This window comes from Argiope bruennichi, chromosome 3 (genome assembly GCF_947563725.1).
Source record: "Argiope bruennichi chromosome 3, qqArgBrue1.1, whole genome shotgun sequence".
NCBI lineage: Eukaryota > Metazoa > Arthropoda > Arachnida > Araneae > Araneidae > Argiope > Argiope bruennichi.
Window position 1 is genome coordinate 34,683,735 of NC_079153.1, and position 26,040 is coordinate 34,709,774.

A 26,040-nucleotide genomic window follows, 5' to 3' on the forward strand; every position below is an offset into this window, starting at 1 on the left:
CATGGAAAAAAAATTTTGTCTTGAGAAAAAAATTTTAGAACACGATTGATTTTGAGATGATTAAAAACCAACGTTTTTTTATATGTTGTTGATTGCGAAATAGGAGTCATCTGAGAACATGATGTTTTTCTGTCGGATTGATATAACGTAATTTTAAAAAAATAATATTCCCGCATAACTTAAAATTTGCAAAAGCAATTTTTTGAGACCTGTTGGACATCTTACCATATTTTCCGATTCTTAACCAGAGGGCTGCAGATTCCAGACCCATTCTATCTAAGACCCCCGATATATGCAATTTGTTTGCCTTGAATGTTTGGGTAAAGCGTCCACCAATTGATGTGATGTAGAATTTTGAAAAGGGCCTTGCTTACTGTGCAGTTGACCATTTATTTTGACCGTGGTTCAGAACACTCAGATCATTCTCTAAATAACCTTCATGTAATAACAGAATGGGGAATTAGTTAAACTTAAATAAACATTTAAAACCAGAGAAGCATCAACTGTATTTAATAATATTTATTTGGTGATCTGGCTTCCGATCAGCATCCAGTAGAGCTGATCGTAAAACGACCTTTCCTATAATGGAACTAACCGTGCTAGGAAGCAACATTACAGATACATTTTAAAGGATCAGATTGTTTTGGTCTGTAACGAATGCCTTAAATCTGACGATAAAGGCTTTCATATACTGAAGCATTCAAAATATTAATAGTACATTATTATTTATATCTAGGGCTCTAGAAAAATTAAAAGTTATTTCGGTGAGAAAATTATCTGTATTAGCAAACGACTTTATTATTTATGTTTCTTGTTTATTGGTAAAACGTGAAAACGACTGTTTCGTTTTTAAGCATGTTGTTTGCGTGTTATTTTGTAGAATAATTAAGTTTCATGTAATATGGTTTTCCAACCAAGTATAGAAAATGACGCATTTGAAAACGTTATCTATGGACAATAAAATATAAAGGATTTTTTTTGGAAATGGGAAATCAACCACTGTTGAATTACATGTCACGAAATATTGAATTGCAACGCGCGTTTTTGTATAGAAGCTTTTTAAATTGCGATATTTGTTTATGCAAATTAACTTCACTCATTTTGGTAATCTTGAGATCCGGCAAAGATCTTGATTTTATAAAATCTTTAAAATATATGTTTCGTATTTTGTCGAACATTCTTTTTATTGTTTGAATATTCCATTCGTTGGCAACGTGTCTAATCGGAAATTTTAATTGCAAACTTCGCCGAATCCAGAAGCCAATGAGAGAAATTTTCTGTCTGAATGAGATACCTCTTAGAAGATGTCTCATTATTCGGGCTGAAGATATCGTTCGAATTCTTCGTCTTGCTTATACTTTTTGTACTTACCGTCCATAAATGAGAAGATGGTGACCCTTAGAACTACAGTCTCAATTCTCAAATGGATGCTATGAAGATTCTCATTCAGATTACGCTTGATGCCTAAGCAAGGCGGGGATAGCTCTTTGTTATAGTTTAACTTTTTACTACGAAAATCGAAGATGAACGATTTCTTAAAGTTATGCTCATTTCGGGCACAAGATGTTAGATATTAGTTGTTTTTATGAAGTTGTTTATAAGAACTAATCGTAATATTTTTATATTCAATGAAGTCAAAAGTAATTGAATATATTAGATAGTTATTCTATAATTTATTTATCTTCGCGGAAAGCGGGAGAATTGTATTAGCTACAATTGAAGAACTAATTCTGACTTCAAGGCATAAAAAAAGAAAAAGAAAATGCAATTTTTGAATAAGTATCACTAATTGGCTCGATAATGAGAGCATTTATTCAATTAACGATTAAATAAAGAAGTATTTTTTTCTAACTGCATTCCTTTTCACGGGAGTCTGCACAAATACGTGAAATCCAATATTTTTTTTTTTCTTTCTTTCTTTCAAACTTTGTCTTGATTGAATGCATTTCAATAGCCGAGCTTATTGTTGACGACAGACGAATTAGATGCAAGCTCAGAAACAATCTTTGTTGCCAATACTTAAATTATATGTTTTCAAAGAGGTGATTGAAAATATTACGGCTATCTTTCACTGCGAATATTTTGATTTCTATTGATAAACCATACAGATATCGAGTAATTCAAAGCAGATGTTTCTGTGTCGACAATGCGTTGGGTTTAGAATTGTGGTCGTTCATTTGAGAGCCACTAAAGTTTGTTATTAATTTTTAAAGGTTTCTCCTCATAATATTTTGAAATATATTTCACTCAGACTGAATAGTAATATATATTTATTATATTATTTTTGTTCCTAGCTGTTGTTTTTTAAATTGATAACAAAACTGAGCAGAAATTATAATGAAAGAATTGGTAAGAGGCTTGTGCAGATCTCATTGTTTCAGAATTTCTATTAGCAGTGGGGAAAGAAGGGTGGAGGGTTACTTTTGCGTTTCTTTACGGTTACTTTTTGTGCGCAATTTTAGCGTATTGCTGACCCCAGAGGATTAATGTTTATCTCTTGTTTAATATAAAACATTATCCGTAAGATCTGTAATAAATGCAAGTTTCTAACTTGTTAATTTTAAAAAAGAAAGAAACATTAATTATTATGCAACGAGTTTCCAAATGTTTTATTATATTATTTCATAATTTGAAATAAAGTATTTTAATAAAACTTTATTTCATTATACTTTTTTTTTCTTCATATAATACTAATGAAACGTTGTCTTTATTCTTTTAGGCCTGTGTCGGCGTATGCTCTTTTCTTCCGTGACACCCAGGCAGCTATCAAGGGCCAGACCCCCAATGCTAGCTTTGGTGAGGTATCGAAAATCGTTGCCTCGATGTGGGACAGCCTAGATGTGGAGCGAAAGAATGTAAGTAATTTTAAAGATTCGAAATCTTATAGGGAATTAGGGAAATTATTAATTTATCGTGCATAGCACAGTGGGATTTGTGTGTGTGTGTGTACACTTGGGGAGGGGGGGGGAGAGAATAGTTGGAGGAAAATCGAATATAGACGAAAAACTTAACGGCATTCGTACTGTGAATTGTATTGAACTGCTAATCTAAATTATGTTATTAACAATTTAAAATTTTTCTTTTGTATATGAAATATGTAAAGGGAAAGTATTATAGTCATTAAATTCGAAATCGAGATTATGACAAATCTCAACATTCAAATATCCTTGCTTACGAAAAATAAGATTTTTAGAATTATGTCTGTCCGTTCGTTCGTGAACATAACTCAAAAACACTTTGAGCTAGACACGTACTATTTGGTATATGATCTCTGCTGCAAATTAAATCGCATCTAAACAATTTTTTAAACTTTTAAATATCGTTGAGTATTGCCATCTGATCTTCTAAAAATGTTCGTGGCTATGCAAGTTCTATTACTCCTCAACTCCACATTTTTCAGTATCAAAAGGAATACAGATCTAACGGTTATATATTTTTGTTTTATTAATTGATGGATAATATGCATTATAAAAATCTGTTTGCATTTCAGAAACACTGAATATGAATTGCGCAGTGGCATAGCGATAGGAAGGCAAGGGTCGTATACATGTCACCGCCGCCAGGGAGAGCGGTTTATTTTTAGCGCGATTAAGCCAGATTATAAAGTTAAATACGATGAGGGCAGAAAAAATACCTTGCGCCTTGCACCATTTTCTCTTGCTACACTAATGACGATGGAAGTGGTCTTCTCAAAACTTTCTTGCCTATTCTCTAATAAAGATATTAACCTAGAGGACACCTTGTATGGCATTGACATACGATAATTATAACATCTTATTGCGATAGTTATTAGTCTTTGACGTGAATTTAGCATTGTTACTGAATCTGTCAAGTGATCCTTGGTGGTTAACAATTCTCGAACCAGGAGTCTGTGTTTGAGACCGGTTTTTCTCAACCGATTGAAATCAAAATTCGACATAGAACTAAACTTGTAGTTACAAAATCCCATACCAAATTTGGCATATTTAAGTTCATTGTAGTTTGGAGTTATCGCGATTGCAAGTTTCTGAAAATACAGACCGACAAACGGTCAACTTCTATTGAATTTAGCTCAAAATGTGACAGGTGTCTGCAATATATATGTTAAACTGTGTACCGAATTTGATCTATCTGGCTCTATTCGGTTTGTAAGTGTCGTGTTAACTTATATTCGAACAGCCGAACTTCCTCTGAATAGATTTTACTCAAAATGTGATAGAAATTTGCAAATTTGGTGTAAAGATCGCATAACAAATTTTGGCAGTCTAGCCCAAAGTATTTTTGAGTTATCTTTGCCACAGACAGACGGACGGACCGGCGTTTTCCAAAAATGTGTTCTTCGAACTCGGTGAGGTCTAAAACGTGGAGATTCGTTATAATCTCGAATTCGAATTTCTTGATGGTTACTATACTTTCTCTATACTATGCACATACGAGAAAGCAAAAATCATATTAAGACCTGGACACCATTTACCTTCATTATGCCACTGGAACTATGTTGTTCTTTACATTCAGTTCAGAAGAAGCTAGATGGAGATTTTTTTTAACGTTAGTGTTGCACGCGTATTATTTGATTTGCATATCGGTAATGAATCATATTTCTGCATGGAGTCATGGTATTTGATTTTGTACCTAAGTCATATACAGCAATTAAGGTGAAAGACAATAACTTGTGTACATATTTCAGTATATCGGGTTAAAGTAAAATTGTAGCACCTCTTTTTCCCCTTGAGCAAAGAGCGCCTCCTTGTGGCGTTTACAGACAAGCAGTGGAACGGGAGACCTGCATCCTGAGGTCGACTTTTTTTCTATGCGCAACCCTTGCGCTACCGCCGAATGCTTTCGTTTGGAAACGGTGGAATCCCTCCACCATACTGTTTACTTTAACTTACTTGTGTGTGTGTGTTTTGTAAATTTTGTAGTGTAGCTGCGTTTGTGTAGATTAAAAATATTATATTTAAAACCGGGCAGTTCAGTAGAAAATCGCAACACACTCACTATAAAATATATTTATAAAATAGAATATATTATTTGATTAGGAAGTAGCAGATATCATTTATTCTTCAAAATATCTCGAGCAACCAAAAAATAAACTTTACTGGAAACTAAACTTGTTGAAAAATGTTTGTCATGAGAAATGCTTTGTACGATGAAATACATAGGTAGAATTAAAAAATAAATAAAATACGTGGGTAGAAGGGGCTCTACACACTCTTTTTTTTATTGCTTGAAAATAATTCAACAAACAATTCACTTCAAAGTCTCTGCCAGGCCTCTAATCACGTAGCTGTTTCGGCCTCACGAAAAGAAAAGAAATGAAGGGAAAGGAGAGAGAAGAACAGTTCGTAGGAGTTGGTGGCTGACACCGTTAAGCGGGAGCGTTTGTAAGAGCTCAGATGGGAACTCCAAGAAATGAGTTTAGATTTAAATTGTATGCATGTCAATAGTCATCGGGCATGGAATCCTTAAAATATAAATACACTTATGTCAAGGCACGCGATAGCCCCCCAAACAGTTCTTATCATGCAAATGCTATTCAAGAATTAATTCTTGAAGATCATCAGTCTGGAAAAAAGTTTTGTGAAGAGGAATATAAAAAAAATATATATATATTTCTTACCTTAAGAGCCACGGTTCACTTGTCGGGAATCCTTGGGCTTAAAGAACGAATAATTTTCATAATTAAATTATCTTTTTATTGCTCATTTTTGAAATGGAAGTTAATTACTTATCAAACATCTGGAATGTGTCATCATTTATTGAACTCTTGATCAAGAAAGCATCGTGAAATGTTGCCCGGTAAAAATGAAACTCATTCAGCACTTTCGCTCAACCCCCGAATCGATTCCCCCCACGGAGTCCAAATCACCTAATCAAATTTTAAGATTGCACCTCTTTTCCATTTTGAAGAAATAAAAGCTCACCCGATGTCGTAGGTCCGCTAACGGTCCATTTTTTGAGTTATTTCCACCATTAAAAGAGTGGAACATTTCCCCGTCATAGCTGCAACGCAATTAAAATTCTTCATCACGCCGTAGAAATAATACCTCGGGGGACCATAAATTTCGCACCGTTCGTCAGCCTTTCGCCCTTTAATTGAACGTAATCGGAATAAATGGTCTTTGGACGTTGACAGGAACACTGCCATTCGAGGAGGGTAGGAAATGTTGCGTTTTGAGAGGAGGGGACTTGTGGAATTTTAGTGCTTTCATTTCTCTTTCATCCCTCCCCATCACTGAGGAAATAGATATGGGATAGTTGTTGGAGGTATTGAATGCTTTGACTTGCTTTCCGCTTCTGTGCTGAAAGACGTGCTGGGTGATTTTAGTATCATGTAGCAAACCTTGTGCTGTACGTATCATCTAGCATCTCAGAAACACCTTATTTGTCGTATTTTCGTAGCAACATTAGCATTTATTTATTTACTAGCTGGCACCCGGAGCGTTGCTGCCTCAGAAGAAATAATTTTGGAAATGTCGTTTGAAATTTAAAATAGCTGACAACATTCTGTGTAGAATTCTATTCATTAATGAGAAGAAAAACAATTACGGCTTGCACTTAATATTTTCGATTTCATTTCGCTCACATTGATTGGCATCACTCCGAATGACATGGGCCGTTTTCTGTTTGTCTTTATTCACTTTAAAATATAACCTTCGCGCAATGCAAGCAATAAGTTGGCAAAGTTTCATCGGAAGCGGTTGAACGGTACGGCAGCGCATAAGGTGTGAACAAACAAAAATTCCTTTTTATACATTAAATTTTTAATGTTTTCGTTTATGAAGTATGCTAAAAGAAAGTATTTTAATCATCAGAAAATTCGAACCCAAGATTTTGACGGATCTCCACCTTTTAGAATTCCCTGAATCCGAGAAACACATTTTTGGAATCATGTCTGTCGGTCTACCTGTGAACACGATAACTAAGACCAGCGGGGTAGTCTTCCCAAAACTTTCTCGCATACTTTCTCATAAACTTGCCATGCCAGAAAACTCCTTATATGGCATTGGCATACAATAGTTACAAAATATTAACTTTTGACGTGAATTCACCATTTTTACTGAATCTATCGTGCCATCCTTGGCGAGTTAGTTGTCAATGAATCCCTGGCATGCATTAATACTTTTAAATTTGTGTTTTAGGCTTGTTTTTCACAACCGATTAGAACAAAAATTTGACACAAAACTGCACTTGTAGTCACAAAATCCCATACAATATTTAATACATTTAAGTCAATGCGTTTTTCAATCATCGCGTTACATGTTTCTAAAAGTACAGTCTGTCAACCCGTAGTTGGATTTGGTTCAAAATTTGACGGGTGTTTAAACTATAGATGCTAAATCTGTGTACCGAATTTTATCTATCTAGCTCTCTTCGTTTTGTAATTAACTTATTAATTTTTATTCAAACGGACGGACAGATAGACTTCCTCTGTACAGATTTTACTCAAAATTTGATAGATATCAGCAAATTTGGTGTAAACACCGTTTACGTAATTTCAGCCTCCTAGCTGAAAACGTTTTTGTTACCGTTGTCACAGGCAGACCGATGGACTTTTTCCAAAAAAATTTTTTCGAAGAGGTCAAAAACGTTTCAAGATTCGTCAAAATCGGAAGATTTTTTTTTTTTTTTGACGATTATTATAATTTTTTTGAACTATGCATTATGCTCTTTGCAATATTTTTTGTTTATAATGTTTAGATTTGAAATAAAAGCGAACATTATTTTAATAAGACCGCAATGCCATGTGGCGGAGGCTTTAGGATCAGAGGATGGCTGGTCCCTGACCTGATTCAAATTCGGATGCATGTTCGATGATAAGTTTGTTACAGAAATTTGCATATCGATTGTTACTAAATATCTGCAATAGATAAATTTTCAAATCTGGTGCAACTGTCATTTAAAGTAAATATGAAAAGCTCATCTACTGACTTTGTTTCACTAAATTTTGGAGAATAAGATGTCGGAACAGATTCATCCTTTTCACTCGACCAAGATTTAAAATCATCTTTCGGCTAGTTTCATGATAAACGCTAATCTAATAATTCTATGAAATAATCAATCAAGGTTATTTATTTTTTGGCAAATGACATATTTTAAAGTCTTCAAAAGTGATCTCATTCAATTATATAAATGGTGCGAATGCGTCGACGTAATCTCACCAGCAATGCTCTTATAAATTATTTGAATAGCGAAGGAAATGATTCTCATCCATGAGCGGAATTTTTTGCTAAAGAGCAAACGATTCATTCTCTGTTTGTTTTATCGACTGCAAAATTTTTTATAGTGAAAAGTGGGGACAGAGAAGTAGGAGATTCCCACTTTCAACTCAAAAATAAATAAATACAATCGCAGATCGTTTACTTCCCAAATATTATTTTAATATTCGAAATTTGTTACATTTTCTTTATTATCATGTTTTGAGATTTAATTTAAGCTTATAATTTAATTAATTAGGAAATTCAATTTCTATAATTTTTTATTCTTCTGTTTAGTCTTACAAAAAGAAGACTGAGACGGCCAAAAAGGAGTATTTGAAGGCTTTAGCAGCGTACCGAGCAAATTTAGTTTCTAAGGTAAGTTTTCATTTTTTAATGGTCTTATGAAATACTTTCAAGCAAACAAAGATAAATTAAAAATAGAATATATCTAAAAACTAAAAAAAAAAAAAAAAAAAAAAAAAAAAAAAAGAGAAGGAGAAAGAATGGCCATGTTCTCCTTTTCTTCATTTAAAATGTATATATTACATCAATTTTTAGTTATCTTTTTGGTCGGTAGAGGGCAGGACCTACCGGTCGATATGTTTTTGAATATTTATTTTGCAAACAAGTTAGTCCTAGTTTTTCCGAAGACGCGTGGAAGAATTTTTAACATATTTTAAATTAGGAGTTGATCATTGATCAACAATGCATTACAAAATGACCAAGCGAACATGTGTGGTAAGTTTTGAAAATCTGAACTTTGCTGCCATTTGTTTTGCATTTTTCCGTTTGTTAAAATAAGCAGACGATTTTTGACGCTTGGTTTTAGTTTTAAAATTCTGCTGCTTTGAATAATTTTTGGCAATTATCCATTTCTCATTTGCATTTAATTATGTTCGCATTTTGATAAAAAAAATTTCTACATTTTTTTAGCTCTAAGAATATTTCTTTTCAATTTTTTAGGATTTTTTTTACATATTAGCTTTAAATAGACGTTTTGAAAATTTTGTTCGAACTTACGAACTTAAAATGTTCGAATTTATTTTTATGTCTTATTATAAAATATAGAATTAAATTATTTTTTATAAACATTATATGTCCTAATTACCTAGTTAAACTGTGTTTCTTTTAAATTTAAAATTTTAATGCAAAAAAAATGAGAATAATTGAACACAATATGATATAACAAAGTAAGCTGACCAGCGCGTTGGTAAATATCCTAAATAATTAATATATTGAATTTCAATGGCTAATAACTTTGCATCAATTATGTCTGATCATCCAAAGCACTGTATATTTTTTTAATCCTGAATTGTAAATTTTGATTGATTTTATATTTGTTCAACTATTTATTTCAGTTTGTGTAAATGTGAGGATAAAACTAATGCTTTGGAAAATAAAATTTTAATTTTTTTTTTTATTTTCCCCTTTACAATATAAAGTAGATATAAAAATTCAAATAAGAAGTTATAAATAAGTAGTTATAAAAAAATATAGTAACTTATTTTAAAAATTATTATTCTTTTGTAGGCTGCTGTGGACCAATCTGATTCTATGTATGGGAACAATAATGTCGTGAATTCCAGTCCTTCTTCCACCCATTCTCCAAACAGTTCCCCTCCTGGACGTATGATGTCCATGCCAAAGCAGCCATCACCAGTTTTGACATCTGTCGTTGATTCAATGCAACCTGTTACTAATTCCATTAATATGCATCCACAGAATCAACAAGTATGGCAAATGGTAAGTAACTGATATAAGAGAAACTAGTATCTTCTTTAAACATGTGGATGAATGAATAAATATATATTTAATTTACAAATATTTAAAACGCATAAATTGCAACACAATATATTAAAAAGAATATTTTTCATTAAAATTTTTAAAAACATTACAATATTAAAGACAGCTAAAGGAGTAAAGTTGGTTGTTGTATCTGGAATTCAAAATTGCTTGGTTTTCTTTATCAACATAAAAAGCATAATTTGTTTTTGCCGGAATTTGGATTTTTAAAAGTATTACTTATTCAAATCCTTTAATTGGGTAATATTCATAAAAAGCGGTGAGAAAATTTCATTTTCATTAGTAATTGGTAATCATACTATGGAAATATAATTAAAGTTTTTTAAAAGAAATAATACAACTAAAATCTGTCTTGAATACAAGATATTTGTTAGTGAAAAATGTAAAAAAGAATAGAAAAATGTGAAAAGGCCAAGAATTATTTTCTTTTATCAGCAAAAAAGTGTATAATTATGATTTTAGAAATTAATTTATATTTCAGCCTGTTATACTTTATTATTTGGGTTATATTTATCTAAGTTTGAAAGTGTAAAAATGAAATAACAAGTGTCAAAACATGCATTTTTTTCTTTTCATTTCATCTATTGTTTATTTAATTTATAGCAATCTCCACAACATCTGACCAATACCAGCCCTCCTCATGTTATGCAAGGAGGAAACGGAATGATGGGTATGCAACAGCAACAAATGGCCCCACAGCAGCAACAGCAACAACCACCCCAACAGCAATCTATGCAGCAGTCTCACATGTCACCTCCTCAGATGGGCATGATGAACAGGCAGGTTCAGCAGATGCCTGGAAACTCCCCTCAGATGTGCAACTCGGCTTCAAATAGCCCATCATATAATCAGAATATGACGACAGTAAGTGTTCGACTATACCTTAGTGAATAGTAATTAAAAAATAAAAATCTGTTCGTAATTATTTGTGTACAATAAAATTAACATTTTTCTAATTTAATATGGAATTTTTCAGTTAAATATTTAAAAACTAAATTGATATAATTGAATTTTTGATAATATGGAAACTATTATTAAAAAATGCCAACATTTTGTTTAATTTTCAAAATGCACATGTCTGCTCTCCAAATTATGTACACAAAATTTGCTAGTCCTCGATTTAATGGTCTGCCTTGTACAGTGCCAACAGGCAGCATTTGCTTTTGTTAATTAAATGTCTAAATACTTTAATGAATGCCAGATACTGTTTTTAGTGAAATATTTATGTATTCTTCCAAATTTGTTGGTATTACAGTATGGATTAATTCCACGAGATCTGTACGAACTATTAAAAAGTAAATATTATTTCAGATATGTTAAATTATGTAAGTATTATATTAAATATTTATTTATTATATTGTATCGATTGTATTCTATAAAAGTACTTATCCCAAAGTACTCCAGGGTAATAATATAGGACTTAGGTATAGGACTTATTTTAAGTTTTGAAGATGGAGGGGGATTCAAAATCTGTCAATATATTCGAGGCTAAAATATAAATTTTATTTAAAAGATTTTTTTTTACCTGCTCTTACAGTATCACTTGCAACAGTTATTTATGCATTTGGAGTAAATAAGTGTATACATAAAATAAATATTGCTTAATTTAAAGAATAATAGTTTTTAAAAAAATTACAAGAAATTATATGTTTTAAATTCATAGATTAAAATCAATTATGAAAAAAGAAAAAAAAATTAATTTCCTTTTTTGCAGGTGAACACTGGAGGAAATCAAGGTAACATGGGCTCGGTTGAGATGTCTTCCTATCCCACTTGTCTTCGAAATGGTTGTTCCAATCCTGCTATAGATTCCCCTGATTGGGACCGAGAATACTGCAGTAGTGAATGTGTCGTCTCTCACTGCAAGTGAGTACATTTCATTATTTTTGCTTTTTTTAAAGAAAGTTTATTATGAAACAGAACCTATCAAATTCATACTAGTATAAAATTTTTTGGTTTTTAATTTAAAGGACTTCAAGCGTATTAGTTTAATCTGCTAATAAAACAATTTTTTTCTAAGTAGTTCAAAACAGATTGAAACATAATCAACAAGGAAAGATACTGCATGCTTCAAAAACTAGATTAATCTCAGGGTTAAATTTAGGCTAACAGCTCAGCTTATGTTCTATTAAAATATTTGTTAAATGCCTTTCTAGTTTGGAAAAAATTGCAAATAGATCTATTTAGAAAACCATTGGAAAGCATGCAATATGTAACTCGGCCAAGCCACTTCTAAACCATGTTCAAACTAAAAAATCAACTACTAAGTTTTTTTTTTTTTTTTAAATATCTTTAAAATTACCCAATGCTTTAGATAGTAAAGAGTCTCTTTGGTACTACGAGATGTACAAATCAGTCAAATAATTAAAACTTAAAAATAGAGCAAGCAAAATTCTCAAGTATAATAGTACAACTATGACAGCATACCAAAGAAGAAAGAAAGATGAAAATTTTAAATTTATATTATAAAAACTTGTTTTAACAAAAAAATTGGTGTTTTGATCATTAAAAAAAGTTTTTAATATGACTACTCCTAATCTTTCTAATGTTGAATGATATAATGAATTTAAATTGTAAAATGATGCATTTATATAATAATATTTTAAAATTGTAATTAATTTAATAATTTTTATCTAATTTCACCCATATTAACTTCATTCTAAAAGGGGTCTTATTTCCTGATCTAATTCCAACTTTTTTTATTTAATCCTACACGAGTAAAACTGCTGAAATCGGAAAGTTCCCACACTCTAAGTGAAGGAATAAAAATCCTTAATCAATGCTTTACAACATTCTTTTAATGATATCTAAATCAACATGCATCAGAGAAATCCCTATCAGAATTTCATAATATAAAATCATTGGGGGAAAATTTCAGTTTCATTTGTCGTGGACTGGCATATCTTATCACTTCTTTCTTGTAAATAAATGAGGCCTCCCATGCTGGAATAAATCGAGTTTAAAAATTAAAAGTTGTTCTCTTTTTTTGGCCACAAAACTGTTTAAAAAATATGTTTGATATATCTGAGTTAATTTTCTAATTATTTTTTAATATAGAACACATTAACTTCATTCTAAAATGTTCTCTTTTATCTTGATTCAATTCCTACTTTTTTATTCAATTAATTGTATACTTGCTATATAAAATGGCTCAATTCAGCATTTTCTCATATGTGAAGCGAAGAGATAAAAATCCTTAATGCTTTCAACATTCTTTTAAAAGACACCTGAAATTCCTTTGCCTAAATCAACACGTGTCAAAGAAATTCCTATCAAAATCTCAGTGTAAAACCATTGAAGGGGAAAATGTCGGTGTATTCTGTACTTTTATTGCGATATGAATGAATGTCAATTTTATCATTACTTCTTGCACATAAAATGCCTCCCATAGTGAAATAAATCAAAGTTATAAAATTCCAAAGGTTTCTTCTATTCGGTTAGGTATCTGCTAAAATATGCTTTAACATTCTATATTTGTTGTTGTTCTTTCATTCTATAAATGTACTGATGAAAGAATTATAAAATCTAAATATTTATCCAGTTTTTGTTGAATCATCTATACTTATAATAAAGCTCAATGTGTGTGTGTGTGTGTGTGTGTGTGTGTGTGTGTGTGTGTGTGTGTGTGTGTGTGTGTGTGTGTGTTGGCGCTCTACAGGTCAGGTCATTTGACATACAGCTATCAAATTTGGTACATGTATACCTTAGAGGTCGGGAATGTGCACCTGGGGTCCCTTTTTTTGAAATTTTAATTAGAATTTAAATTATTAGTTAAAAAATAACTTTCCCGCAAAAAAAATCTTCCATTTTCCCCACCGCCAACTTTTCCGCCAAAAAAATCATACATTTTCCCCACCGCCAACTTTCAGTTATTTTTTTCTCCCAACAGAATTGAGGCTAGGGTTAACATTTTTCGGCGGATTATTTCAAACGATTCTGTTTATTTTCTTAATGTTTTATGCATTTAAAATTAAACATTGTTAATTAATCCATGTTTCACATTCATTCTGAAGTACTTTTGAATTAAAATAACACAGAATAAAGGAAATTAAAAATGTATAATCTGCATAGCGTTACCCCAACTGGCGTAGAAAAATTCTCGCACTTGCGTTAACGTAACTGGCGAAGAAAATTCACGCATGCGCATTGTTTTCTGACTGTTGACATGGCAACCAACGGATGATTTAAATTATTTTTAGGTTAGTTGCATGCTTTTTTAAGTAAATTGTATTTATGTTAGTTATATATTTTTTGTATATGCTTATAGTTTTAAGTACATCGTTTTTTAAGTAGTTTTTTTTAACCTATTTTCAATGATTTAAATTATTTTTAGGTTATTTGGATGCTTTTGTAATTAAATTGTGTTTATGTTAGTTATATACTTTTTTGTATATGCTTATAGTTTTAAGTACATCGTTTTTTAAGTATTTTTTTAAACCTGTTTTCGACCGATTATTTTAAACGATTCATTTTATTTTTTTAGTGTTTGATGCATTTAAAATTAAACATTGTTAATGAATCGATCTGTTCATGATGAATCTGAGAAATTTTTGTTGACAAATTCTTGAGATATTACATAAATTAAGAAAAATATTCTTTAGTGCCCATAAAGTCTAAACGCTCAGTGACTCTATTGTCAGTAATCATAGTATTAAAAAAATGCTTTGTTTCAGTAAAAAATATTATTATATTAATTGCAGATTAATCATTTACACTTTAATTTAAAGCATAATTTCTACGAGGTGTAACAGAAAATGAGAGAGATACATATCAGGCTATGACTGAAGGCCCTTATAATATTATGAGTGAATTATATGACTATCAAAATTTGAAGTTTTAAAATATTTTGCCGAAGAATCTATTAAAGTTGGAATTGCGTAAAATATTTAATGGTACGACCGGAGTTTAACCTCCTGCTTGGAGCAATTTTTAAAAATCGCCAACAACGACCTTGCGAAATGTTCAAAAGCAAAGGAGCAGATGTTCAATTATAGTGCATAATAAAGATTGCCTGGTTTGGAGCGTTATCGCAGCTTGGCGAAGAAGGGGGTTAAACTCCGGTTCAACCTATTTAATTATTAAAATTTAAACGAACATTAAGATTGGCGAACCGGCTGGTCGCCAAAGGCGGCTAGTATTTAATAAAATATTCCAAGTATAATATAGTTCCAAACGAAAAAAAAAAAAAAAAAAACCTTGACTCATCTAGTGTAAAATTGATTGAGTTATTGCATTTCATTATCTTAAATAATTACTTTCTTCCACACATTTCACTCTTGAATTAGATATTGATTTGATTAAATTTTCCTTGAGGTTGTAATCTAAAATGGTATTCTAAGCTTCATATCACAAAAGTATTCAAAAAATTTTTTTAATATTGCTGTGTCTAGAATATTTAAATGTAACTATTAAGATCACATAAAAGTTTTGATTTATTTTTTTCAGTTGTACATTTATTGATTGAAACAATATAAAATTTAGTTCTTTTTATTATTTAGACCATTTTTTCCAATGGCTCTGAATATCAGCATTAAATTTTTAATTTTTCAGGGATGTTTTTGCTACCTGGGTGGCCCAAAGACAAGCCACTGCAAATCCTTATTCCACAGTGAAGTAATTTTTCTTCCAGAACTTTTCATTTGCGAAAGACAAAGAAGAAAGTAAAGTGATGTTTTGTACAGGGTGCAATGTCTCCTCAGTATTACAAGTTCTTTTTCTTTTTGCGCTGCATTGTATATATATTATTGAAATACCTATACGTGAATGGGACTTAAAAGTGCTGCTGTTCATATTGAGTGAGAATTGAAACTAACTAAACGAGTACCCAAAAATAAAAGGATCAAGAGAAAAATGGAAATTAACTCTAAAGAAAAGAGCTTACACTAGCGAAGGTTCTGTTCTTCACATATGATTATGTTTAGAACAGTGTAGGTAATGAAGATTTATGAAGTTTGGATCAAGGCATTTTTCTCTTAAAACAAAATTTGAAGGGCGTTTTACCTTGCTGCAAAGATGCATAGACAATCTTGTGAATGCTACAACAACTTCAAACTGAAATGTTTCTCTTTTAAAACAAATTGTACTATCTGTTTGTAGCTAGATATCCCCTACTTGTGTCCCCCCAAAGACTGTATCAAAATGTTTTACTATTAAAAACTTTTTCTTCTGTGCTACCCCAAGTTTTATTTTGTCCTAGTAAAGTATAATGGTCACTCCCTGCTTTTTGTCCCCCCCCTTGTCTACATTGATTGTTCAAGTTTGCCTCTAAATCTAGAAATTCCCCTTCTGTGTCCTGATGAATTGACTGCATTTGTTATTGTACACTTATCAAATGATATTTGTTATGTTTTGGATAAAATTTCCATTGTATATGTTATTTATTGCAAAATTGACAGCATTGATGTAAGGGGAAAGTTCTTGGATGAAATTTTCCTCTCCTCTGTTAATACTGCATAATCGATGCAAATTCACTTCTAGTAGGAATAGTTCATTTTAAGTTGCTTGTATTTATTGTTTTGCATAAAATAACAAAGAATGATTTTCAAATTTTATTTTACTTTTCCTTTTAAAGATTTTGGAATGAATTTACTATTTTATTTCATTAGAACTCACAGCAAAAAGTGTAGTATAGTAATGAATTTTATTGACGTAAGGTAAAACTGTCTGTTGTATAGTTTTAAAAATTATTTTGAATATACTTGGTTTAATTCATCCATATTTAAAATCCTTAAACCCAATGCCATTTGCTTTATTAAGCATCCAGTTTTTGCATTTTCTGTTCCTGATGCACACATTGATTAAGTGTTGATATTGTGACAATTTTACCACCTGTGTATTTTGTGCATGGAATAGTTGTTTATGTATTGATATTCAATTATGAAAATAAAATATTAAAGCCTATCATTGTTTCGTTATTGATTATTGTGTACAGTACAGTACAGTACGATACAATCTGAGTACAGTTAAAAAATAACAATCATAAAAACCACCCAAATGAAAATAGATTATCATTAAAATAGAACACATGATGATCATCATATAAAAAGACCATTACTATGGTTTAAAAAATCAATATACATACTATCTAATCCCTTAAAAAACACGGGGAGTTTTATAATTTTATTTTTTATTCTTTGAATTTATAAAGTTTTGCAAATGCATATTACTTAAAAACAAAAGCATGCTGTCGCCAAAACACACAAAAATAAAAATTGGGGCGTAAATCGAAAGTAAGAAGGTAAAATAAAACACATTCGTGCATTCAAAAATCGAACACATTTTAATTTAAAAGTAGCAAAAGACGTATTAAATTATTTTCAATAGATATCTTAATACAAAATTTTTAATTAGAGAATTTTATATAATTAAATACACAAAATATTTCTTGAAACAAGTGATGATTTCTCAAAGTTTGGACAAGCACAGCGAAATATAGAGCCCAATATATTAACTACAAGCAATTGAACCATTAATAATTTTGGAAAAGAATAGATCGATTATATATAGAGATATTTAATATTGATTTTTATGATCTATTGATTTATGATTAAGAGATCAAATTATGTCTCGTTTAGAACACAAATTAGGTATATTAAGACGTTACGTATATATGCGAAAGATACATTTTGCAAATAAAAACATTTTTTTATACAGTAAATATCGCAAAAAGTTGATTTGTATTCGTTCAATATATAGTAAGATATAAAACTATGCTAACAAAGTATTTTTTAAAAGTGCAGTAGACAAGTATTATAATAATAAAGATGCTAAATACAGTCCAATATTCACAGAATGGGTATTCATTTCATATACAGGTTGTCCACTCTTATCATCGGGCAAAAACCTAATTTCTAAACCGTTGAGATTAGCATATAATTCCAGGGGGAAAAATACTTTAAACGGCGAGAAGAATTCTATTTTATATTGGTTGATTCAATAAATGTATTTTTTAAAAAGTTAAGGATTTCAACTTTTTATGTTGTTTCTCTGCTCTATCAGTCATATTTAATAGAAAATCGTCAATATTTTTAAACATACGGTAACAGAGGGAAAAAAAAGTTTCATAATTAAAATTGATCCGTGTTTGTGAAAAGGTGCTTTCATTTAAGTATGAGGGCGCATACAAATTTATTTTAAGGAACAGTTTAAAAAATAACAAAACGGTGCATCATATCAAGTTGCGAGCGATCTCTTATAGAGGCAGCGTTTAATTGCAAAAATTCTTTTGAAATAAGAGATTTTTAATGCTTTATAAGAAGCATCATAATATATAATAAATACAGAACAATATATTCTTAGATTTTTCAACTTTCTTTGAAATTTATTTGTTAACTCAAACACCATAAAATATAATTTTTCCCCAATTAATAGATATTTTTCATTTTAGCTATATATAACGATTTAGAATTTAGATACTAAGCCCCGATAGAAGTGAATCAATATTATAATTTCTCACTCTTTAAAGCCTCCCCAAGAGTCGAATTAGACTCTAGGGTGGCCTTCAATAGAATTGGTTTCACTATCTAAAATATAAAAATGTAAGTGATGCAAGAAAAAAAAAAAATGAGTGCATTCTAAAAACTTAATTTTTTCGTAAAGTTGACTTATGAAGCAATCAACCCGAAGTCAAGTCAACCCAGAATTTAAAAAAAGAAAAAAATTGACTACATTGATATATAAGCAAATTTGAAAACATGACAAAAACGCAGAAAACTGTTTAAAAATTTAAATGATACTTGATTTTAATTTAAATTGTGTTAGAGTACATCATAAATGGAAAGCGCACAATTTTTTTAACCCGAAAATGCAAAAAAAAAAAAAAAAAAAAAAAAAAAAGCTTAGTCATGTTGAATAATATCGTCCTATATATATATGCTTAAACTAATAACTATTAAATGTAAAGATTTCATTTTAATTAAATGTTTTTTTTTTTTTTTTTTTGTTAAGTATTGTGTGAGCTACTTTAGGACATCCTAAACCATGGTCAAATAACCACATAATAACTAAACCGACATTAGCCCGTCAAAATTATTTCTACTTGAATTATCACTTGCTAGAGAACGTTTATCCCAATACATTTAATACACACCATAGTATCGAAATAGAAGCTTTTGCATCCCATTGCAAATAGCTTTTATACGAACTTCAAATTAGATCTAGGGAGAAATCCATTCATAAGTTGACAACAGTGTGTAAAAAAAATATTGTGAGCATTTATTGGCCTTTTAATCTATCTTTTTCATTCTGAATGGTTTTATTTACATAAACCAGCGAGAGTGGTCTCTTTGAAACTTTCTTATATATTGTCTTATAGAACCCGCATAAAAGTGTGAAACGTGGGGAACACCGTGATAGCTACGAATGTTCAGATTTTCTTTTTCCTTGTGCTTTGTATCTCGGATATTCGATTTCCTTTATTACAAAAACGAAAATCACATATTCATTTTGGAATTTTGTTTGTCGACCGATATAAAACAAAATTAGACGCAGAATCGTAATTTTAAAAGCAAGATTAAAATCAAATTTCAAATGTTTAAGTCATTGCATTTTTGTGTCATCCTATTTATATGCATGCGAAAGTATAAACCGACAGATTATCAGCCCTTTGACAGATTTGATCCCAAATTTGAAACTTATCTACAATTTTGAGGCTAAATTTGAATACCACATTTCGTCGAATTTATATTGTATATATCGTGTTTACTCGCACTGAAACAGCTAGTCAGCCTCATATCCTGTGAATGGATTTGGCTCAGGATATAAATTTGGTGTAAAGAAACATATCAAAATCTAGCTCACAGCGTTTTTGAATTATTGTATTCACAGACAGATAGATAGACAGACAGACAGACATAATTCCCAAAATTTGTTTTTCGGACTTAGTGTACTTCGTATTCGAGAAAATAATAATCTAAAAAATGCAACAATTAAATGTCACAGAAAATTTGAACACGATAGAGATTTGACTGCAAACGATCACTATTTGTCACAAAGAAAAAATGATAATACGATTTGATACTTCATTTACTTTCAAACTGAAAAGAACTTACTTTTAGGTTATTTTTACTATGAAGGTATCCATCTTAATTATGTTATTGATTGAAGTATTATGAAAGTTATCTTTTTAATATATGAGAAATTATGCAACCCAAAAATGTATATGTATTCACTAATCCTAATCGAATAACCGGTACAAATTATATAAAACTATTTAAAAATTTAGTGTTTAAACAAATATTTTAAAATTGAGCTGATTTCACTGTTTGGATAATTGAAAGAAATGAACTTGCATGCTGCTTGATTGTTAGCGTCGAAGAAAAAATCATTAATTTTTCTTACCTTTTTTTTTTTTTTTTTCGTTGTCGATAGAACTGAGATTTTAGTTATGATTCCATTTTTGAAGAGCGGTCTTAGTTCCTACAGACAAAGTTGTTCTCAGGTTAATTTAATCTTGGAATGTGAGGCTCAGCTAAAGTGTTATTTTCATAATAGTATTACGAATTTGTAATATTGCTCCCCTGCCCTGTAAGTTCTTAAGAAATAAGAGAATTTTACAAATATTGTAAGGACTTCTGAATGAATGTCGAATCAATAACCACGGCCTTGGCGATCATTTGACGACACATGCGCAAAAAAATAAATAAATAAAATAAAGATTCGCGAATATTTGAGAATTTTAGCGATATTTTCATTGGGATTCGAGTTTGAGTATTTGTTTGGGGGTCCTTATCAAGGGAGCTATAAAAACAGAGGCGCACAGATGGAAAAGTCAATCGAAACGAGAGGACTAGACCAGCGAAATCTCTCTTTAAAGTGTTGATCTCCAGCGAGTTCTCTTTCAGCACTGTGTACTACAGCAATTGTTTAGTAGCGATTCGCTGCTCGTGTGCCGTTGTTTATTGCAAATGCGGTTTTTATGTACTTTTCGGCTTTATTTTCTTAACTATGTTTTCTTGCTTTCTTGTCGATGAAAGCATCACTATCTGTAATGTAACCAGTTCATTGCACACCCATCGAAATGAGATTCAAAATTGCGAAATTGCTTCCACTTGGCATCATAATTGCATATTTCACTTCTCAAAATTCAGCATTATTTTTTGTTATTTCTTCCATTCAAGTGAAGTCTTGAAAGGTATTCGATATATTGTTACTTTTACAAGTATTGGACAAGTATTACTTTTCAGATTATTCCATTTAGCAAACGAAATTATGTGCTAAAACAAGTATGATTCAATTCTCTAAATTTATGATTCAGTAAGCAAGTTTTTAATTTTTTTTTTCAAGAATTTTATTTGAAAAAGTAAATATTCTTCATACTTTTTTGCCAAGAAAAATAATATTGAATGATGCATTCACAAACCGATGAATTGCTAGCTCGAAAACATAATTTCATACTGTTTCAGATGAATTATTATTTAGTGAACATAAGGTGCATCGAATACCGATATGTAAGTGCAGAGAATTTGCCTTTTAGACAAATATGATGTTTGTAAATGCATGTATGTTATTAATAATTATTGGTAAGGGCCAGAGTATTCTGCGCTTGTGCAAAATTATTCTGACATATATTCCTCGTATATATATCATAGATTGTTGCATATGGTATGGCACATATTCTACTGCTATATTATTAGTACTTAAAAGCACTTTCTCCAATGCTTTTGCCCAATTGAAGTAATTAGGGATCAAGTCCCAATGAATGATGGGATTGTTCACAAAATCCGTCAAAACCAATCGAATTTTCAAATTTAGGATTAAGAATTGGTGCACCTACACGCACAACAATCTATGCCGCTGCACAAATGCACATCTCTGGTGCCAGTCCTAATCCTGACCTTGCATGCATATTTAAGTTAGAAAGTATACAATTAAATATCTAGATTGAAAGATATCGGAGAAATTCAGAATAATTTAATAATAATAATTTACTTCTTCAAAGTTGCTATCGAAGCTAATGAATACAAAAAGGAGCTGAATGTTTGTCAGTATGATAAATTTTAATACGATTTTTTACTTACTGTTACGAGTTGCACTGATTTAATTCCAACCATCAAATGTGCTATGTCCCCTTATAAAGCACTGATATCCCACCGTGTGACATCTTAGAGATGAGGATGAAAAGCATCCATTAGGTGGTTGGTTCTCGCTACCGTGTAGGAACAGAAATGTTGTGGGGTCAGTTACCCCTATCGATGACGGAGCATACTTCTGAGAGGAGGGCTTATATTGTAGCCGGCGATGCCCTTAGGACTACCTCACTTCCCGCCAATGCTGTCGCGACTGTCCAGTCATTCAGCTTAATCCGCATGTCTCAAGATGGGTCGGAATTATAAAATTGTGATTATAAAACAGTGGCTTATTGACAAGGAAAGAAGGATAAAATAATATAGATGCACAATGTGCTAGTCTAAGTGGGCGTCATGGAACGAAACCATACTGAGTTTATATTGTTTTTAAAGCCAATTGTGAAAAAATGATGTATTATGTCTCGAGTGCCTCGTATTAAATTGTGGTATTATAATTATATCTCAGTTGCATCCTTTCTCCAAATTTCAAATAACGACAACGACAGAATGCTTGACTGGAACATTGGCGAATTGAATGCGTGGCACCCATTCCATAATTTTAAACTTAAGGGGGGAAAAAAAAAGAAAAAAGGTTAGAATCTGATATCACTCTTAAGGTTTAGTGCATCGATTTACCACTCAAAATTAAAATTCCCAAGAATCTGTAACCCTTAAAACTAAATCAGTACTTACATTATTCCTTAGTTAGAACATAAGAAAAAGTCAGAACATAAGGTAAATGGCAGAACTTAACTCGTATATATTTATTTTATTTATTATATATTTATATTATTAATAAATTATTGTTTATGTTTCCGCATTTATGCATGCGTTATTTCATTATAATCATAGCATTGATTGCTATGAAATACTTGCTATATTTCATTATAATGAAGCATAACAAGTATTTCATTTAAACGATTCAAAGCACCGGTTATAGTCGTTTTTCCCACTTGTTTCAATTCACTTCCAACAAGTATTTTAAGTTAAAATCTCAAAAGCAAACTAGTTGCATTTTAACTAAACTTTTTAGCTTTCAGGGGCTCTTATATCTAACCGATGTCTTTACAGCTGTCGATTAGATTGAAAGAACCACGCAGTACCTACTTAAAGAACAGAACAGTACAACCACTTGATTGTAAAACAACAAGATACATATATGGAAGCAGTAAAACATGTCATCTCGCAAAGGCGACGCTAGACAGCTGCGCAATTAGAACGGGTATCCTACTCATTTCAGTTCACTATTTCCTAACAAAGTATGTGATCCATGATACCGATGCCATCATTTCGGAATTTTTCATAACTACTCGCCTTTGATGAACAGCTGTTTCGCCGGGTATTTTGATTATGTTTAATTTCATCTAAACAGTTTAGATATAATTTCATGTTCATGATTCTGTCAAATTATTAAGCATTAGAGCCATGTGTTTTTGCTTCATATATGTTTTGTTCATTGTGTACATGAGCCTTTCTAACACAGACCAGACCCATGACATTACGGCGCTCTTAAGGTGTGTTTCAAATTTTTAGGGACACCATATAAAAACATAAAATCGGAATAATTTTTATCTAATATCTGTAAAAACTTGTTTGAAAAACATGAAAAATTAAATATAATAAAAAAATCTAAAATAATTAAATAAATATCAATGCTAATAAAAGAAGAAAATAGAAAAAAAAGGCCAAATTTGTGTTTCAAATTTTTAGGGACAGCTAGATGAGATGGAATATAAATTCAAGTTAAATCTTTATTATTGCTCATTTTCATTTACTACCAGTTGTTTTAATAACTTAAAAAGCTTATATTGAAAACGTCCTCGTTAGTACTTAATTTTTTGCCGAAGAAATATGGCTAAAGGTAAATGGTTATCAGATCTTGAAAAGGGCCAAATAAAAGCTTATTACAATGAAAAAAAGTCTTTGAGAAATATTGCAGCCCTCATAAAACGTTCAAAACGTGCTGTGGAAAATTATGTGAAGCAGTTAAATGGGAAATCAACTGCCATTCAAAAGCGAGGACCTAAGCCAAAGCTCGATTCACGTACCCGCAGGAGAATTATTCAGAAATGTGTAAATGGAAAATCATCAGTACGAAAAGTAACAAAAGAATTGAAACTGGGATGTTCTTACACTACTGTTTGGAGGTCAATCAAGAGCAATAAAAACATGAGCTATGCGAAAAAGGTTTTCAAACCACCAGTTGCCAAACAACACAAATTACAACGTTTATCCTGGGCAAAGGAATACATGCATTTCAAAGATGAGTGGGTAGAAGTCATGTTCAGCGACGAGAAGAAGTTTAATCTAGATGGGCCAGACGGTTGGAGATATTACTGGCATGATCTAAGAAAAGAACCAGAGATTTTCTCCAAAAGGCAAATGGGCGGTGGATCTGTTATGATTTGGGGAGCTTTTAGCTTCAATGGTACATGCGAACTGGCATTTGTGAATGAAAGAATGGATTCTGATCGATACCAAGAAATGTTACAAACACTTTTACTTAATGCAGGACCTGAAATATGTGGTCCAAATTGGACTTTCCAACAGGATAATGCATCTATCCACAGCTCAAAATCAACAAAAAAGTGGTTTAGAGATAACAATGTGAAAGTTATGGATTGGCCAGCCAGAAGCCCCGATCTAAACCCCATTGAAAATCTATGGGGTCTTTTAGCAAGAACATTTTATGAAGGAGGGCGCCAATTTGATTCGAAAATGCAACTTCAACAAGAAATAATGGATGTTTGGTATTCTCTGGATCCAATACTTCTTCAGAACCTAATGTATTCCATGCCAAACAGAATATATGATGTCATCAGAAAAAATGGTGCTAATATTGAACGGTAAAAAAGTTTAATTTGAAGTTTTGAAACTTTTAATTCCACTGTCCCTAAAAATTTGAAACACAAAATTTGTGCTACTCTTTTGTTTAGTTATTTCAAAGTTGAAATTTATTTGTTTGATCTAAATTATCTTACAATATTTATTTTTTTTATTTATCTAACTTGTTTCAGAAATAAATGTCAAATATTTATTATTTATGCTTTTATTTTCATTTTTACTGGTGTCCCTAAAGAATTGAAACACACCTTAAAAACCTAAATGTGCAGCTCATTTGTCTTCTAAATTTAGGAGTATAATAACTACATTTTTATTATATGTCTTATAAATTACTCAAATATTAAACAGAATCCTTTTTCAACAATGGAAAAAAATCATGCAATTAAATATTTGATGAAGCATTGAAAACGGTTTGAATTTCAGGACAGATATACATCTCTTCTTGGAAAATTAGGGACAAAAATATTTTTAAAAATTTGCATGATTATTAAATTGATTAATGAGAGCAATTTTTAAAAATTTAAAACGGTGTAAAATTTATTTACTTATCTAATTTAGTTGAATTCATGTTTTAAGTTGTATCAAATAACAAAGTAATATTTTTTCAAAAAAATTTGACAGACATTATTCAAAAAAAAAAAAAAAATGTGATTTTTTAGATTTAAGGACATTTAAAACGAAATGATTCGTCAAAATAGCAGGTTCAAATTTTTGGACGATTACAATTTTCTAATCATATGAAAATAAAAAAATAATAAAAAGAAAAAGATTTAGATAAATGAAATTTAGTATATGAGCCTATTGTTATAATTGAAATTACATGTCTAATTCTGATACGAGTCGGTCAACAAAACGGCATCCACATGTATATTGGATTTTCTTCGCTGTCCTGTGAAGTACAAAGCGCTCATGTATGGTATTCAGGAAGAAGAAAAAATGATCTCTCACAATGTTTACGGTTTTGCCCAAAATCCATAATTTTTTATGCGGGAAAGGTAAAAAGAGAGGCGTTAACATATCCGGAAAAATTTCTTGGTCGTGAATTTTTAAAACCAAAAAATTTTTTATCTGTAATACCTCTTTTTCCCCTTGAGCAGAGAACGCCCCTTGTGACGTTTTGCAGGAGACAGCCAGTCGAACGGCAGACC

General features: G+C 31.0%; 1 protein-coding gene across 1 annotated transcript in view; it reads left to right on the top strand.

The window, feature by feature from the left end:
- LOC129963563 (thymocyte selection-associated high mobility group box protein TOX-like) overlaps positions 1-16,883 on the top strand; it is a 115,884-nt gene extending 99,001 nt beyond the window's left edge. Inside the window, exons 8-13 of the mRNA XM_056078023.1 lie at positions 2,720-2,855; positions 8,475-8,555; positions 9,711-9,923; positions 10,587-10,847; positions 11,698-11,849; positions 15,534-16,883. Coding sequence (XP_055933998.1) covers positions 2,720-2,855; positions 8,475-8,555; positions 9,711-9,923; positions 10,587-10,847; positions 11,698-11,849; positions 15,534-15,600 — 910 coding nt within the window. The 3' untranslated portion in view covers positions 15,601-16,883. The remainder of the gene's footprint in view (positions 1-2,719; positions 2,856-8,474; positions 8,556-9,710; positions 9,924-10,586; positions 10,848-11,697; positions 11,850-15,533) is intronic.
- The last annotated feature ends 9,157 nt before the right edge of the window (positions 16,884-26,040 follow it).